We start from the raw sequence: 16,788 nt of genomic DNA, 5'->3' as shown, positions 1-16,788 counted from the left end.
TTTTTACAAGTTTTCTGGAAGAACAGATCCCTGGGTAAGTTAATCGAATGATCATCGGTTAGTTAATTCCACCAAGTCAAAATGAAAAATTATAGCCATTGCTAAAAAGTTTAACATTAAAACAGATCGGTAATATTGACGTTACTTTATTTATTTATCAAGCTTTCATGCTCGAATGATTCAGCCAATCAGGGAGGGAGTAATAAGGGAACTCCCCGTGATGAAAACGGAGTTTTTGACCAATTGGGGAAGTCAAGTTGTTTGTGGTTGCGTGCTTCACTTGCTTGCTACTGCAATCATATCGTAACGCATTGTTGCTTTAGTAGAAATACTTCAAACAAGACGCGCAAATACAGAAGGAAAATACGCTCTGTGAAACTGCAGTATCTGTCAACACAATGTTTGGTTTTGCTATGTCGTCATGCGCTAGGTTGTTAATGGTTTATTAAAAAATGAACTTTGTGTATCCAAAAGTTGAGTTGTTAATGTCTGGCTCGTTCAAAATATGTATCTAGGTTACATTCACTGTTTGCTTGATCTCTAAAGCTGTCAAGAAAGGTAAACTGCAGTCTTGCTATGTTGACCTGTTTATGTGCCAGATTGGAAAGTTTGCTTTTTGCGCTTAGGATTTTATCTGCGATAGTTAATTTGCAGGTCGATCGCAATGTTTTTTCCTATGGTATCGCATTAGCCAATTAAGATTGCGCAGATTATTGGCAAATTTTCGCAAAAGTGAGCAGAGGATTTATCCACAAAAATTTTTCCAATGTGGTTGTGAGAATTAACTTAGTTAGTTAATCAGATTTGACACAAACACAATTTTGTATCCAGGCTGGACAACCTTCAAAGTGGTGTAGATTATTAAAGAGAAAATGTCCAGCCCAAAGAATTCTGCTCATGGTGAGAGCTTTGTGTACAGATGCAGTGGAAAAATTATTGAATTCATTCAAAGAAATCCCCAATATCACAATGACATAAGATCTAACATTGGAAAATCAGCTACTTTAAATAACATTTCGGAAAGCAAAGGTGTTGGAAAAGTTGCAGTGACTTTTAGACCTGTAAGTTTTCCATGAGTTATTCAATATAAAAAAAATCGTTTTAAACAGGGTTTTGTTCTGTCATTTTTGATATGTTTTGAACATAATAGTATCATAATTTTTTTATGTGAAACAATCTATATTGTGATACAATTTTCAAATATTCAGATCATGTTCGTAATTTAGTTGTGGTTTACTAGTAAATTTGATGAAAAACCTGATTGGAAACCATTTAAAATACTATTTCTGTCATTTTATGTGCCATAATTGATGAATGTTTTAACTTTTGCATTTGCTTCTGTAGCAGGTTTATGGGGCAAAACATCAGACAATCGAAGCATTGGACAATTTTTTTAATAAGTTTTCTTCATCCACTTTCCAAATAAGTGCAAATATACACCTAATACGTCGTAATCTGGAAACATACAACCAAGATTGCCAAATCACATGGAATTTTTCACAAAACAGTGTTACTGTCACTGGCCGTTTGACAGATGTGGATAATTTTACAAATATGTTATATGAAATTTGTCCACAAGCGGTTGCAATGCCAACAAAAAATATGCAAAGGTAAACTGAATAAGTGGTTTTTATTTAGCCTGGATAGCAAAATCTTAGAGAAATACTGTTTAGTGTATTTTTAAACATGTAAGCTGTACAACAAAAAAGCCCAATCCAATCGGACATTCTTTTATAAGTTTAATCAGTGCCCAAGCCATTTCTGTTATTGTTCATCTGTTTATTTGTGTGCAATTGCATGATTCTGACAAAACTTAATTTTGTATTCATAGAAGTAAGTCGATGACTGACCTTTCTCCAAGCAAAATGTCAATGGCGCCACAAACATCAGGAAGCCGGTGTCGATGGGTGTATAACGCTCCTGACAAAAATGTCCTGAACTTTATAACTTCCTACCATGTTTACTTCAAGCAACTGGAAGAACGATGTCTGCCATTTGGAAGAGTTGAACTGAGTGTAGAAGAAAGCAAAGTGTTTGTGTTCAGAAACAAAGTAAGTGCAGAAACTGCAATCAGTTTATTGAACACTGGCGGTCATTTCAAATTAAATAATATTTAATTGAGCCATGAAATTTTTATCCACATAAACTTGGTTGGTCGCAATTTTTAATATAGTAGACACCACAAACAATACTCGAAAAGTGTGGCAGACAATCAGTGTCAATCTTTTATTACAACAGCAACAAAAATATTAATAATGCCATTGTCTGTTTCTGACCTATTCAAGTCATCTAGAAGAGTCACACATTTCCAAACTGCACTAAACCTTATTCTTGCTTTTCTTTTTTATAGACACTGATGATTCTTTTAACAAGGCGAAATATATTTGTCAAAGTAACAAGACTGACAGATTTCAGCCTGAAACTAAAGTTTCTTCGATAGTGCACTAATAAGACCTAATACGTCGAAACAGTGGCTGTCTGTCTGCAGCTCACTTTATTCAATTATATTTAGACACCAACCACACATATTAATATTCTCGATACCTGACAAGTAAGGATCCAGTAGTCACCACTGAGCAGCATGGACAGATTCCTTGGGTTCTAATAATATTTACGCCTGAACACAGGATTTACTTTTTATTTCTAGCACGATGACTCCATTCGTAGACGATGTTTTACCTTAATCGGATCTTTCCTGAATGATTTTGCTTCTGCAACTGCTCACTTTGACATTATGAAACTAAAAGCATTGTACTCGGAAAAAAAGGAACTTTTCAAAAACTCACAAACACTGGGTTACCCTCAGGTAGTGGCGAGTTTTGATCAGGATGGTGTGTTGACGGTTTGTGGTGAACGACACTTGGTTCCTGGTCAAATGGAAGTTCTTACCAACTATCTGTGAGTTTTACATTACAATGTTGTTTTGGGGTTATAATGTTTAGCATCAAGAAAACAGATTTTAATAGAACAACATTTTAAAAAAGACTTATAAGTATATAAGGAGGTTAGTAGTTTTGTGTAACTTGTTGTGGACAAGGTTGCTTGAAGGGCAAAGAAGGAGGGCAAATATGTTAATGTTTAAAGAGACGATGTTTACATTAGAACAATTGTTTCAGTGGGGCTTGGAAATGAAAAGCATGTGTTCGCCAAACATATTGCTTTTTTTAAGACAAATCTACAATTTTGGGCTTTAATATACTTTATTTACGTAGAAGAAAATTACAAATATACTTTAATATACCGACAGTCAAAAATTGCCCCACGTAATTTTATGTATTATTGCCGATAAGGTTGCTTAAAAGGTAAATAGAGTGACAAATATTTACAGACCATGTTGTTCGTTTATAAATTCAGTTGTATCGGTGGGGCTTGAAAAATTAATCTCAAATGTTCTACTTCTTTGTGTGTAAAGTAAGAAAGAACAATAATACTTGTTTTTTTTAAGCAAGCAATACTCATTAGAGTTACATCTCTTTTGTGGTCAATTGATTTTTCAAAAGTTGTTCAGTTTGTGTTGATACCCTTTGTGCATTTTTTTCATACATATTATATAGTTATTATGTCCTAGCAGGAGAACTGCTGGTCATTGGAACAACCTCACCAAACAAAAATCAAGCCCAATAGCCAAAAATCAACAAAAAGTGACAAAGTCTCATCCAAAAGCTTTCATCTATAAGCGAAAGAATGAAACGTTTCTTGAAACGTTGAAGTTTCTTGCTGTAAATGAGACTGCCAAAACTGAGTTGCACAAATGTATCTCAAATTTTGAAACTTATGAATTTCTACCCAACTTAAAAAACCCTGAATCACTTTCTGTTAAGGTTAGTTTTTCATGACATTGTAATGATTATTCAATTGACCATTTACAACTAAATTTAGTTGCTGGGTTTATAATTTTAATTTGACTTTTAGATTTTAACATAATTATTCAAGTTTTCCTTTAAAAAAAATGAAGGTGTTTGTTTGCTTTATAATAATTATAATGCACACAATTTTCTTGTTGTGCAGTCTTCACAGAGCACTGACTTGATAAACAAACGTCTGAATGACTTCTTCAGCAACTACACTTGTGAATCACGGTCATACAACCAGCAGCAACTTACTGAAGCCAGAGAAAAGTTCGCCAGTGTCTTTGATAGCCTCACACATCTGGGTGTGTACGTTCGCTGGGTGAACGCTCCAACCATTCTCATTGTTGGCCAAAAAGACAAAGTGGCAGCAGCATTTTCTTTAATAGAGGGCGTTGTGAAGAATATTGTCCCAAGTCAGCCGAACAGGTATATAAATATGTGTTGAACATTACACTTACACATAGTTGCCTACATGCAAGATGAACCACCACCGGCCTATATTAGTTTGGAGTGTGTGGGTGTAAACCACAAGAGCAGATGATTACCTGGTAACCCGGTGCCAGAATCCAGTAATATTAGTACACACAAGAAGCACTTGCCAAAAAAGGATCAGCCTTGTAAAATTCAGGAATATATATTTTATCCTATGGGCATCGCCAGATTCCTAATGAAATATGACCTAATGACGCCCCTAAAGTTAAATATATATTCGCTGATGTTGTTTTTAGCAAGGACTTCTTGTGTGTTTGATTGATACCGGCCATTATGGTACAACATTCCTAGTAGACAATATGGAGGTACAATAGCCTAAATTTGTAGTTGCACAACTTATGCTATCCTATAATCGATCTTTTCATTCTGCTTTACATTTGACAATTTCAGCACGAGTGATGATCAAGCTCAGAACAACAACGCATTTGTTTACCAGAAAGCGGCTCCTGCGTTTCCTGCAATTTTGAAGTTTGTGCTTCGTGATAAAGAGGAAACACAGAAATTGCGCCAGGCGCTGAAGGGTGTTGCTTTCTATGAAGCAATTCCAGATATCAAGCAACCAACTGGATTGAAGCTTAATCCTGTTCCCTCCCTGGTACGAATAACTGTTAGAAGTAATTTTGATGATTTCATAATGCATTAACAAAAATAAAAAAAAAATTATAGTAACTTCTCCTAATGATGTTTCTTGACCATTATGAAAATCTTTTTGTTCTTTGACAAAACCAAGTTTTGTGATAAAAAGATTTTGTACTTCAGGAAAATGTTGTGCATTGGTTTTACAAAAACTACATCATTTCATTTTTAGACAGAACCCTTTTTCCCCAAAATTGGTCCAATAATGAAAAAGTTCTTTTCGGAGTATTCGTACACTCAAAGGGTGTATGAAGCTCAGAGGGTCAAAACTGCAAAGCAAAAAATCACTGGGCCATTCTGGACAATGCAGCAACCTCACACATTCTCTGTGTGGAACAACAACACTTTCATTGTGGTCGGGGTGGACGAATATGTGCAGATTTTCTTAAAAATGATGGATGATGTGATAAAAACATCTGGCGGGTGAGGAGGCATCACTTACTTAAAATAAACCATTAACTTCAACAGTAACTACATAATGAATGTTGTAAATTTAGGTGCAAACATGGTCATTTCCTACAACATGATCAGTTGTGTAACTGCTGAGTTTGTGTAAATTCCTAGTGTGTTGGTTTTAGTAGTGTCTGTTCTTTTCAAAACAGCCAATATTGTTAAAAAAAATTAATGTTCATTGTATGACGCAGTAATATTACATGCAATGGCATGATCGCCCCACTGCGCAGGTCCTTGCTTGGCCATCACAGCTAACGTATCGCGATCATGAGGTTTTCAGGCTTGACAGCCCAGGCAATGCAGCCTAGCTGGATCAGCCACATTTTCGGAGCGAGATTTGAAAAATCAAGCTCCCGGTAAGGTTTGAACTCACGACCCTGGGCTAACCAGGCCCAACGCTCTACCAACTGAGCTACAGGAGCTCAGTGGTTTCACAGGGTATATTGTGCGCAAGCGCACAACTTGCCAGGCAACATTCACATATACGTAGGGGATCCCTACCACGTCAGGAAAAAGTGGCTGATCCAGCTGGGCTGCATTGCCTGGGCTGTCAAGCCTAAAAACCTCATGTTCATTGTATGTGTGTTGTTTAAAACCTCCGACTCACATCGCATTAATACAGTGGAATTGCATCACAATAACATGTACAGACCAGTTATTGTGGTAAATTTTACCAAATGGCTCAGTTTTCTTTTCATGTTAATAACAAAAAAATATGTGTAACTGGTGTACTTGAATCTTTAAGGCCAAGTACAAGTGAAACAACAACCAAGAAGAAAACGCCTGAACCCACTGCAGAGAAAATCGAATATCATCCATTGAACAAAGATAAAGATAATCTACTGTTTATCATGAAATACAGCACCCTGAAATCCAAACTCAATGAAACTTGCAAAGGCTTGTGCACTGTGAGTGGCAAAAAAGTTCCACTAAACCTGGCACCAACACAAAGCCCGGTGAGATTTTAACATGCATCGGTTTTCCATTCTTTTAAAACAAGTGAAACAAATTATAGCGTTGGCCAGATCAATATTCTGTCACTGTATTATGCAATACTTACAAAGAAGTGTTGATACAGTAAACATTATTACTCAAATATAATATGTGTTTAAGCTTTTGTCAATATGGCATGTGTCAATTGTAAAACAGATGATGCCTTTTTGGCAAAATAGATTATTTTGAATAAAACAAAACAAACTTTTTACTTTTTATATGAATACTATGTGTTGATTTCTTTGTTTAAACATGAATTGTAATTTTAATTTTTGGTTCGCTTGTGTTTCTAAGTCATTCTTTAAATCATGTAAACACTAGGTATTCTTTTAGTTAATCAATCCTTAATTTTTGGTTTGCCAGATCCAAAACAAAGCAGGGTTTTTACAACAAGTTACAAAAAAAATTCAGGCATTTGTTTGCCAATTTGTGATGGAAAAAATTGAACTGGGTCCAGAAGATTTAAAAACCTTGAAATCCAACCAACCAAAATGGTTGGGGGATTTACGACAGGACAAAGCCAAGGCTGTTGGCATACAGTAAGCAATGTTTTATTTTTCGAAACACAATAGAAGTTAAGGTTTTGATTAAGAAATAACAATACGTAGATTATGGCTTTGTATGTGTTCCACACCACGGGCCATTTAAAAGCATGAAAGAATGGTTCAAATCCTTTTCAAGCTTTAGTTGTCCTTTGTAGCAACATTACAGAAATAAGTCTATTATAGGTTTAAACTAGAAATAAACACAAGTGAATCGTTCCAGGTTGGGTGATGACAACATTTGTGTTGGTGGTTTGGCACAAGATGTAGAGGACGTTTGTGATGTCATAAAGCAACATGTTGGGTCATCAAACAAACGCAAACCTTGTTCAAAAGACATATGCAGGTATAAAAATGCCAAAAGTCCCTTGTTCCTTTTGTAATACAAATATTGGGTTTGGTACATTGACTGAAAAGTACCATAATTGGAAATCTCTGTGCCTGTTAGTTTTAAAGCTATTTCAGTGCTACATTGCACTGATGAGACCTTGTAGGTCAAAACAGTTTTCACTACCAGCAGCTCAATAATTAAGATTTTTTTGATAATACGTCAATTTACAACTCCAGTATTTGCTGCAAAAACAATTTAAATTTGGCTGCCATATAGTTTGTGATGGACATTAACTGTCATGTGTAAGCTGCAGACAGATGGCCACTGTTTCGACCTAAAAGGTCTCATCAGTGCAGCTGATTAACAGTCATGTCCACAAATTAAGAACAATACAACAGATATATGACCTGTCCCACACTGATGCCTGTTTAGGATTTTAATCAACTGCGAAGTCATCAAACAAGTGAATGAAATGTTTGCTGGAGCCGTTGAGGTTTCATGCTCACTGGAGAAAGAATTGGTTGAGTTTAAAGGTGACAGCAGATGTATCCAAGCTGCAGAGGAGCAAATCTCAAGCATGGTAAAATTTGCCATGCTGTAAATTTAAGTTTCACTTACCTGTACAAATATTGACTATGGTGAGTAAGCTGGACATTTTTGCAGAAATTGATTGAAAGATCTCCACAAATGAATGAACTCAAACTAGAACTATTGAAAGTTCTGATCAAAAAAGAAAACAAAAAATATGTTGATATTATATACCAACAATTTTCTGAGGAAAGTGTCAGAGGCAAGATTCTAACTGCTGTCACATTAAAAAAAACAGTTGTGTAAATCCTGTATTTGGTGTTTAGGGGCATTGGTGATTCGCGAGGATGAAGTGATCCTGGTTGCAACAGACGGGAAAGATTTTACCCATGGCAGCAGTCTGTTGGAAAGAATTATCCACATGAACTTGGTCACAGTGCCTACAAATGCACAACAAGATGCCACACAAGACTTGGTTGAAAACATGTCACAATCCAGCGAAATCATTGTCAGAGAAAAAGTAAGTTTATAAAATTGAAAGCAAAGAAAACGTAGCAGATTTTCAAATTTTTTTGTTGCCCTCTAGAGTTGTATTTACTCTGCATTAACTTTGCCAAGGGTTAAAGTAGTAAGAAGTAAGAACAGTTCTATGTTATTGGCAGTAAAGAAAAAAATTGGATAAAAAATAATACCACAAAAGTTTGGTACATTTACCGACTTATATTTTTTTATCAGATACTGAACTGTTGAACTTTTAATGATGGTTTATTTTCACAGGACAATATCATTTGGATTGTTGGTGTTGATGAGAATGAGGTGGACCGTACAACGGCCCTGCTAAAAACCTTCTTCAACCACTCAAAAAATGTGATTTTGAATCACGCTTGTGACGTCAAAGTTGCCCAGTTTGTTGCAAAGCATCATTCGACTGACACAAATTTTCCACAAGGTGTTAATGTGAATGTTGTAAAATTTGGGTTGCAACTTCTGGGACCTCCAAGTAACGCCCATAAAGGTATGATGCACACTTTAGCCGTTTCCATATATTTAGATATCATGCACAAATAGTTCCATCAAAACTGCTCTATCATAAGCCTGACTAAACATTTATGGCGATCTGACATCTGTGTTCAACAACTTCAGAATCGCATTTTAACGTTGTGCAAATGTCACCTTAGCTTTGTTATTTATCCTAAATCATTTTCCATAGGGGTTGTTAAAAAAATTTTGGTTTAACAATCCATAGCTGACATTGTCATTTAATCTTACCATTTAGCATTGAAACATCTGCAAAGCCTAAATTGTTCAACTGAAACAATCACCTTCTGTGAACAAGGCTTACACAAATATTTTTCCTCTGACCAATGGATAGCATACGTCAGTTATGTGGAAAAAAATGCAAGGTGTTCCATTAATGTACTTTTGGTAAGTATTGAAATGGTCAAAGAAACTTAATTTCAACATTTCAAGTATTCTTCAAATGAAACCAGTGAAGTTGTAATATTTATTAACTGAAATTGATGTAAAAATTCTTTTTAAAATTTGGTGCACTATTGATGGTGCGATGTTTTTTTTACATTATTTTTTACACAGGGCACCTCAGCTAATGGAGAAAGCCCAGTGTTTGAAGAAAGGCCACCGCCGAGCCCAAGGTTGTGGATGTTTAATTTCAGTAAATTTGTCACTAAAACCCAACATATACAAATTACTGTAAATGACAACAACTCCGATACACTAAGAAAGCAAAAAGCTTTTATAAAATCATGGACAATTTAATGAGCATAATGATTTGGCAATTCATTTGAAAGGGCTACACAACTATTTATTACAGTCACAAAACCCTTTATTTCCAAGTTAAAATCGGACTGTTCAAAACCTGAATGTAAATGTTTCTGCGATTGTGGTGTAATGATAAACAAGATAGACATTGTCAGGACAATTGCAACAGAATTAGGATAATTCCCAGAATCACTCAAAAAGAACAACTATTTATAAGGCTACTGGCCACATAACCTTACAAAAACATGTTATTGTTACAGTAGAAGAATGGGGCGGATGTCTCTTTCAGAAGAGACACACTATGCGGACATCAGGGTGCTGGTGTGCAACAATGACATCACAAAGGACGCGTCAGAGGCGATTGTTAATGGTTGCACACCTGACTTTAATTTGTCAAGAGGTAAGTTATTAATGGTTATGACGCTTGCTATGAAACCACAGAGTTTAAACCAGTATGTGTAACTCCACAGTCATGCACACCTCTCTTATGACGCTTTTATTATTTCCTGTCATAAACTACCTCCAAATGACCCACAAGGTACTACGTCAATACCAATACATCATTTTTAGGATGAAGCAACATTTGAAATGTCTTTCAAAAATAGTTAATCAAGTTAATGCAACCTGTTAACGTCAAGTGTTTGTAAATAACTATCACTTAAAGGAATGAAAAGGCAACAATACACACACAAATCATGTTTAATTGGCCGATCCTGTTGGAGCAAGTGCTTATGTGTGTATTTTATTAAAAGGACAGTAATCACTGTTGTCTGCAGTACTGGTTCAGATCCTCAATACTAGAAATAAAATTTGCAACAAAATATTCTTAAAATTATGACTTGATTTTTGTGCAAATGATTTAAAAGCTCATTATTGCAACAGGCCCACTATCGAAAGCAATCCTCGACAAGGCAGGAAAAGGAATGCAAAACGAATGCAATAAAAATCCTGTTGGCAAAACCTCTGTCCTGCGTGTAACAAATGCTTTTGGCAAGTTGGAATGCAAATACGTCATTCACCTTGTGACACCCAGGTCTATCAAAGAATATTGTACAAGGGTCCGCAGTGCCCTGGATTATGCTGCTGTCCTTGGTTGCTCCTCTGTGGCGGTTCCAACATTGGGTTGTGGTGAGTCAACGATGCATTTAAAAGTAAATTTTGACAGATAGGTGTATGGACAATAATATAAACTTCTGTCGTCCTTGTTGTTCCCGAGGAATGGTATTTTTGTCCCACTATGTAAACTGTTGTGAAAATGCAATGAAATATTTCATAAATCCTGATGATGTTGTAATCAATTTGTTTGAAACAAGATGTTTTTAATTGGTGTCTGATGTTGTAATTGCTTCACAATATTGTGTTTGAATGTCATGTACATTTTAAACTCAATATTAACTATTTTTTACTCATTTGGTTGTCATTTTTGTGAAACATTTATGTTGTTTGATGCAATTTCAAACTTTTTCCACATAGGTCGAATCGGTTTAAAGGAAGATGAAATTGCATCTTCAATGGCCAAAGCTATTAGGGAGTTTTCAAACAGTGGCCAGAAATCAGTAAAAATGATCAAGATTGTTGTGTTTGACAAAAAGCTATGGTCTATATTCGAAAATGCAATTTTGCAAGGGAAAACGTCTGCTGGTGGTAAGTGTTAACGTTCCATGGCGACCTCTTTCATAATGTGGCAAAGATTTGTAAAAGTAAATTTCTTTCTTCCAACTTAGCATTACCAAAATCACCGATTGTATTTACAACAGTCAGTTACTGGAGTTTGAGGCATAGTAGCCAATAAAAACAGCACTATAGTTGGCCCCTGGTTAAAAAACACTGATTTATTTATTGGTGTAATGATCACTAAGAATAGTGTGTATTCAAATTCTATGATTTTTATGGATTGTGAAGATTAGAGATTGGTGTTGAAATAATTTTAAAAAAAGTTACCTTCTATAAACTTATTGCCACAGAAACATCAGTTGAAAGTGCAACTCTGGTGAAACAATTGGCTGCCGATTGCAACCCAAAGAAGTGTAACGACACCGCAAAAGTGGAGCTAACATACGAGGAACTGTGGTCCTATGAGCAGGTTTACTATTGTCATACTTTTTTACCCTAAAATGTTCCCATTCATATGAAAGTAAAAAAGGAAAGCAATGTTTTTTATGACAAAGTTTATGTGTGATTCTTTCCAGGGAAAGTTGATGATTGAGACACACGTCAAGCAAGCCATCGACAAAAAGACCATTAACGATGCAGCCATTTCAAAATTTACTCCTAGTGAATGGATTGATGTTTATCAGTTTGCTATGGCTAACAATGTGTCTGTCTTAAAACAGTTAAGTTTATTGATAATATAGTTGACTTGATTGAAAAATTATGTTTATTGACCATTGTACCCATCAGTGCAAGTACTGCAAAATATTTCAGTTATGCAGGAACTTTAATTTAGGAACAAGGTTGTGTTGTTACTTATTAATTCACATTGGCAAGAAAAATATCACACAGTAATGGTAACCCACACTTAATGCATTGTAGATCTACCGGCATTAAAGTTTCTGGGTCCACACTGAATGTTGGCAACATGAATGATTTTGTAAAAAAGATCATTTTGGAGTTACATGAAGCAGAGACACTTGCAAAAAGTTGCGTCTGGAAATGGACAAAACAACAAAATACTTTTCAGGATTTTCCACCAAGAATTTCACTCACTGTTGAGCGCCTCTTCAAGGTTTGACTGAGAAGTTGATGTGTTTTGTCAAAACTTTATATTCTATTTATTCTTGAACCAACTTGCTATAGTTTGAAGGTTTGGTATGCTTTGTGTTTCTTTGTGAAGCTGAAAACATTGGTCATACAGACAGCTATATCAGAAAAAGTATGTTTCATCCCAAAAGACATCATCAGTTTCTGAAACTGACAGAATGTAAAACAGAAACAAGTTAAGCTACATTAACACAAAGTCGTTAGATCCATGTTTTCATTTTTACACAGAAAAAGATGGTTAAAGACTGTCAAGGTAGCTTGGTTTAATTACAGATCCAATATCAGGTATCTGTCATACTCTTGTATAGTTGGTGTGCATAATAATAGTGCTGCAGTCTTTTCTAGTGACCAAGACTTTCGACTTTCTGCAGAGAAACTCCACTGCTTCACAGACTCTTGCATTTGAAGGAAGTGAAATCAAGCTGAACTTTTCCTCCATGGAATACACTTTCAAAGAAACACATGGAAGAATCAAAAGAGTGGTGATAAGTGGTGAAGGTGAACAGCAGTATTTTCATCATTAGTTACTCAGTTGTATCATTATGTCGCATTCATTACATTTTAATTTAGATTGAGCAAAATCATTGGGCGGTAAAATTTGTTTTTTTTAAATAAGCAAGTTTTTAGAAATAACCACAATGGCTTTCATGCATGCAAATTTATTTCAATTCAGCCTTAAATTTGTTTACAGGTTTGCCGTCAAACTGGGTTGATTTGGGAGGACGCCCTTGGGCCAAGGTCTTTGTGAAAAGAGAGAGCCAAGAGTTTGAAATGGTGCAGAAAAAGTTTATTGCAAGCAACCCTCTATATCAAATCCTGATAAAGGTATGTGATTCCAACTAGAATACCTTGTCATTGAACCATAATCTACCGCATACCTACAGTAAGTATCCAACCACCTAGATTATACCATTAAAATGATTGCATGATCATGTTTGTGGTACATACTAGTTTAGAGGTCGGCAACATTTGGCTTGCAGAGACCCAGCTACCCTTAGGGACTATTATTCAAAAAGGCTGCTATGATAAAGAAAAAATAGTGAAGTAAGGGTTAAAGGAACAGTCCCAATCTTGTAAGCTAAACAAACCCCTGACAGGTGGAAAGGATTCAAAACCCGGCACTGTATCAGCAATATCTACTGAAAAAGAACGACGTCGCCCGTCGCATGACGACAAAAAACCCGGTGGAAAAGGAATTATTCCACGGCACATCTGAGGAAGATGCGGAAAAGATTTGCGCCCATGGTTTCGATCGCGGGTTCGCCGGCAAAAATGGTAATTGGACAAATAATTAACACTGACTTATTCCAAATGTATGTTAAATATTCAGGGTGTTGTGTAAATTGTCTCAGGATTCGGCGGAATAGAATGTAGTCTGAAAATACAACTTTTGGGGGTTCTCCAAAAGGGAACGTGAAAATTGAGTCCATCAAAATCTAAATATTCCGTGGTCAAAGTAGGCAAAAGGCCCAACTTGTAAATTCCGCATCCTTCACGTTACTCATAAGCAGATACTTAACAAGTAAAATTCAGTCAATGCAACTGTCGTTATTTCGCATCTTTTCGTCATGCGACACATATTTTTGGCAAATATTGTGTTGTTGTCAGGCATATTGCAATGTCAAAGAATATGTCTTCTGGTACAATAATCGTAGATTACCCTGATAAAGCTTTGTTGAAAGCAGGCGAAACGGTGGTAATTAAAAAAATCAACGTGACATTGCAACCGAAAGGCAGATTCTTTGAAATTTATTTGTTCAATTTTCTATTAACTCTTTCCCTTTTTGCCTCTGCAGCCACTCTTTTCGGCAAGGGTTCCTACTTCGCCGTCGACTCGTCCTTCTCTGCCGCTTACGCGAGCGGCTCAACCCATCTCTCTTACATGTTCCTTGCCAACGTCATCACTGGCGATTACTGTAGGGGAAGCCCAGATCTGAAAGCACCGCCTGCCAAACCCGGTCCTTCAAACAGCAACCAACTGTACGACAGCGTCGTTGATGATGCCAAGAGGCCACGCATATTCGTCGTGTTCAAGGATTCCAGTGTTTATCCATCGTATCTGATTACTTACAAGTAAACCTGAGCTACTTGTCCCAAGTTACTTGTTGATTTTTGTGACCCTCGGTAAAAAGTTGGGTTTCAATATTAAGTCGGGAAATGTAATAAGTTTTTTTCAGTTTAAGGTTTCCTACAACGTTTTCACCAATAATTTTAATCTTTTTGACGAATTGAATGGAAAAATACACGCCAGCAAATCTCAGTTGCTCAACGTCTCTTGTGTTATTGTTGATATAAAAATGCTAATAGAGTTGTGATTGTCACATCACAATGCGAGTCTTTATGATCTACGCTCTGTAGAGCAAGTTACTAGCTTGAAAAATATTTCATTTTGTGATGTCACTGTTCAGTTCTTTCTCGAAAAGTTCATTTTAAACGCCAATGCTTGTTTTCAACCAGCTATTCTGTTTCATTTTATGCTTTGTTACGTTTTATGTGCGTGTTCCAAGGTTGCGTGTAGGTGGTTTATCATAAAATTCTCCAAAACACCAAATTCTGTTAATCTATGGGTATTATTCTCTTCATCACTAATAAGTTGCTGGTGATTAATTTGTTCGTGTGCAGGTAAAATTTGTGCGGTAATTTTGCCGGTTTTCGTAGGTAACGACCAGTCATGCCTAAGTTTATAAATTGATGTGTTCGAATGCCAACCAACTTTCTTAATTATGTGTGGTTTTGGTGGCTTAAATATTCAAAGCTTTTTGTCGGTCGCTTTTTAGTGTTAAAAATGTCACTTGCCAGTAATTTGTGTGTGGGCTTTGTGTTTTGTATCCATTTCCGAACCTGAAAGTCTTCATTTATGCTTTTGTTTAATTAATTCATTTCGATGAGTCGTTAGCTCATTTTCTGTGATGTTTCCGCAAAGCTGGTGCCCTGATTTGTAGCTTTTGTTTATTTAAAATTTCTGTAATTCCTAACAGAACCTGGAAAATCTAACTTTTGAAAACTACAAAACCAACGTTGTCTTGTCGTTGTCGATCAATTTCAAATAAAACTGCAACGAGTTGCATTGCTTTTGTTAGAGATTTATTTTCATCTGTTGATTTTTTTGAAAAAAAAACGCTGCGGACGGCGGCCAAACTCGAACAAACAAAATTGTTTGCAATATTACCAAACTAAAACACGAATAGTAAGTTTACTTAAATTAAGTCCAACAAAGTATAACCAGCCGATATTAGACTTGTTTCGGCCAACATCCATACCAAATACAAATTTACGCGGTCTGCCTTTGGTGTCAATAACAGTGGTCAAAATTAGTGTCTTACACAAAAACGCCAAGTACCCGGGTTAAATGCCACACGATAAACGTTTTGTCCATACACTCCAACAAACAGTGGTAATTGTGAATGTTAAATAACCATCGATTCAAGCTTGTTCTGAACATAAACTAATTAATGCTACCAACAACGTGTTTAATACGTTCCACGCTATGTTGGTTTAGTTACTATCGTACCTTGGGTGCTTTTGATATGTTCCCGCCGCACCCGCAGCATTCAAGCTACATATTTGCCTGTCTTCACATTGCGATTGCAATCCCAAGAATGGGATCCACTGCCAACTGACAAACAAAAGAGGTTCGGCGCGCGAAACTTTGACCCGCCGCAACAAGTTATACGACAAGAAATGCAATTAAATCAGGCTTTCCGTGTTCAGTTTTCGGCAATACCCACACAAAAGAATAAATTTTATAAGTGTGGTTTCTTTCCAAAACATCACCTTTCATAATAAAAAACAGATTTTTTGGTAATTGTAAATTTCTCTTTGCAATACCATCCTCTCAAGAGGAAGTAATGAAGAAAAATGAACAAATGGAAAAATATCATATACATAACTATTCATAGGAGCATTTTTGTTTGGTTGTTGTCAAGTTACAGTAACACAAACCTAGCATTTCGATTATGAATCCCACTACAAAGATAAACCAAAGATGCAGCTTTGGTGTCATTTTTAACAATGAACTTGCGTTTTATCCATTACATGCAAACACCATATTGTTAAAAATGCAAAACATTTTGAAAGAAAATTTAAGACATTAATAGCTTTGATTATGCAGCATACAGTTGTATATAAGTAAGTACACTTTACTTGATGCCGTTGATCTTGTTTTCTTGTCAAAAATGGACGACATTGATTTTGTGAAACCTCTTCATACACAATTGAGTGAGCTTCTTAGTCAGAAATTCCACTTATTAAGTTTCTTTTTGTAACTAAAATCAGCACCAAAATGGCCCCATATATAAACTGGCTTTCGCTTCTATTTAGTTGTTGTAACAGCAGCTAACAGATAACGGAATGATGTGTCTGCAAACTGCAAGCCAGAAACTTCTCAAAGGCAGATAATCAACATCAATTTGCCGCCATTTAT

General features: G+C 36.0%; 1 protein-coding gene across 2 annotated transcripts; it reads left to right on the top strand.

Moving 5' to 3' along the window:
- Positions 1-835: 835 nt before the first annotated feature.
- LOC145914714 (uncharacterized) lies at positions 836-15,426 on the top strand. 2 transcript variants are annotated; one of them, XM_083002539.1, is made up of 27 exons: positions 836-1,061; positions 1,345-1,610; positions 1,832-2,051; positions 2,648-2,898; positions 3,572-3,821; positions 4,009-4,277; positions 4,734-4,938; positions 5,152-5,402; positions 6,178-6,388; positions 6,789-6,964; positions 7,191-7,313; positions 7,731-7,878; positions 7,962-8,088; positions 8,153-8,346; positions 8,604-8,841; positions 9,103-9,251; positions 9,420-9,478; positions 9,866-10,005; positions 10,488-10,733; positions 11,079-11,249; positions 11,570-11,688; positions 11,795-11,937; positions 12,138-12,330; positions 12,737-12,863; positions 13,057-13,190; positions 13,463-13,640; positions 14,162-15,426. In XM_083002539.1, exons 1-27 carry the CDS (start codon positions 873-875, stop codon positions 14,440-14,442), a joined length of 5,058 nt encoding a protein of 1,685 aa, XP_082858665.1. In that variant the 5' UTR covers positions 836-872; the 3' UTR covers positions 14,443-15,426. The 2 variants fall into 2 exon arrangements, with proteins under 2 accessions (XP_082858665.1, XP_082858664.1); XM_083002538.1 differs by having other exon boundaries at positions 3,569-3,821.
- The last annotated feature ends 1,362 nt before the right edge of the window (positions 15,427-16,788 follow it).

Source organism: Ascidia mentula, chromosome 9 (genome assembly GCF_947561715.1).
Source record: "Ascidia mentula chromosome 9, kaAscMent1.1, whole genome shotgun sequence".
Classification (NCBI taxonomy): domain Eukaryota; kingdom Metazoa; phylum Chordata; class Ascidiacea; order Phlebobranchia; family Ascidiidae; genus Ascidia; species Ascidia mentula.
Note: the sequence above shows the minus strand (reverse complement) of the source record. Positions and strands in the feature narration are given on the sequence as shown.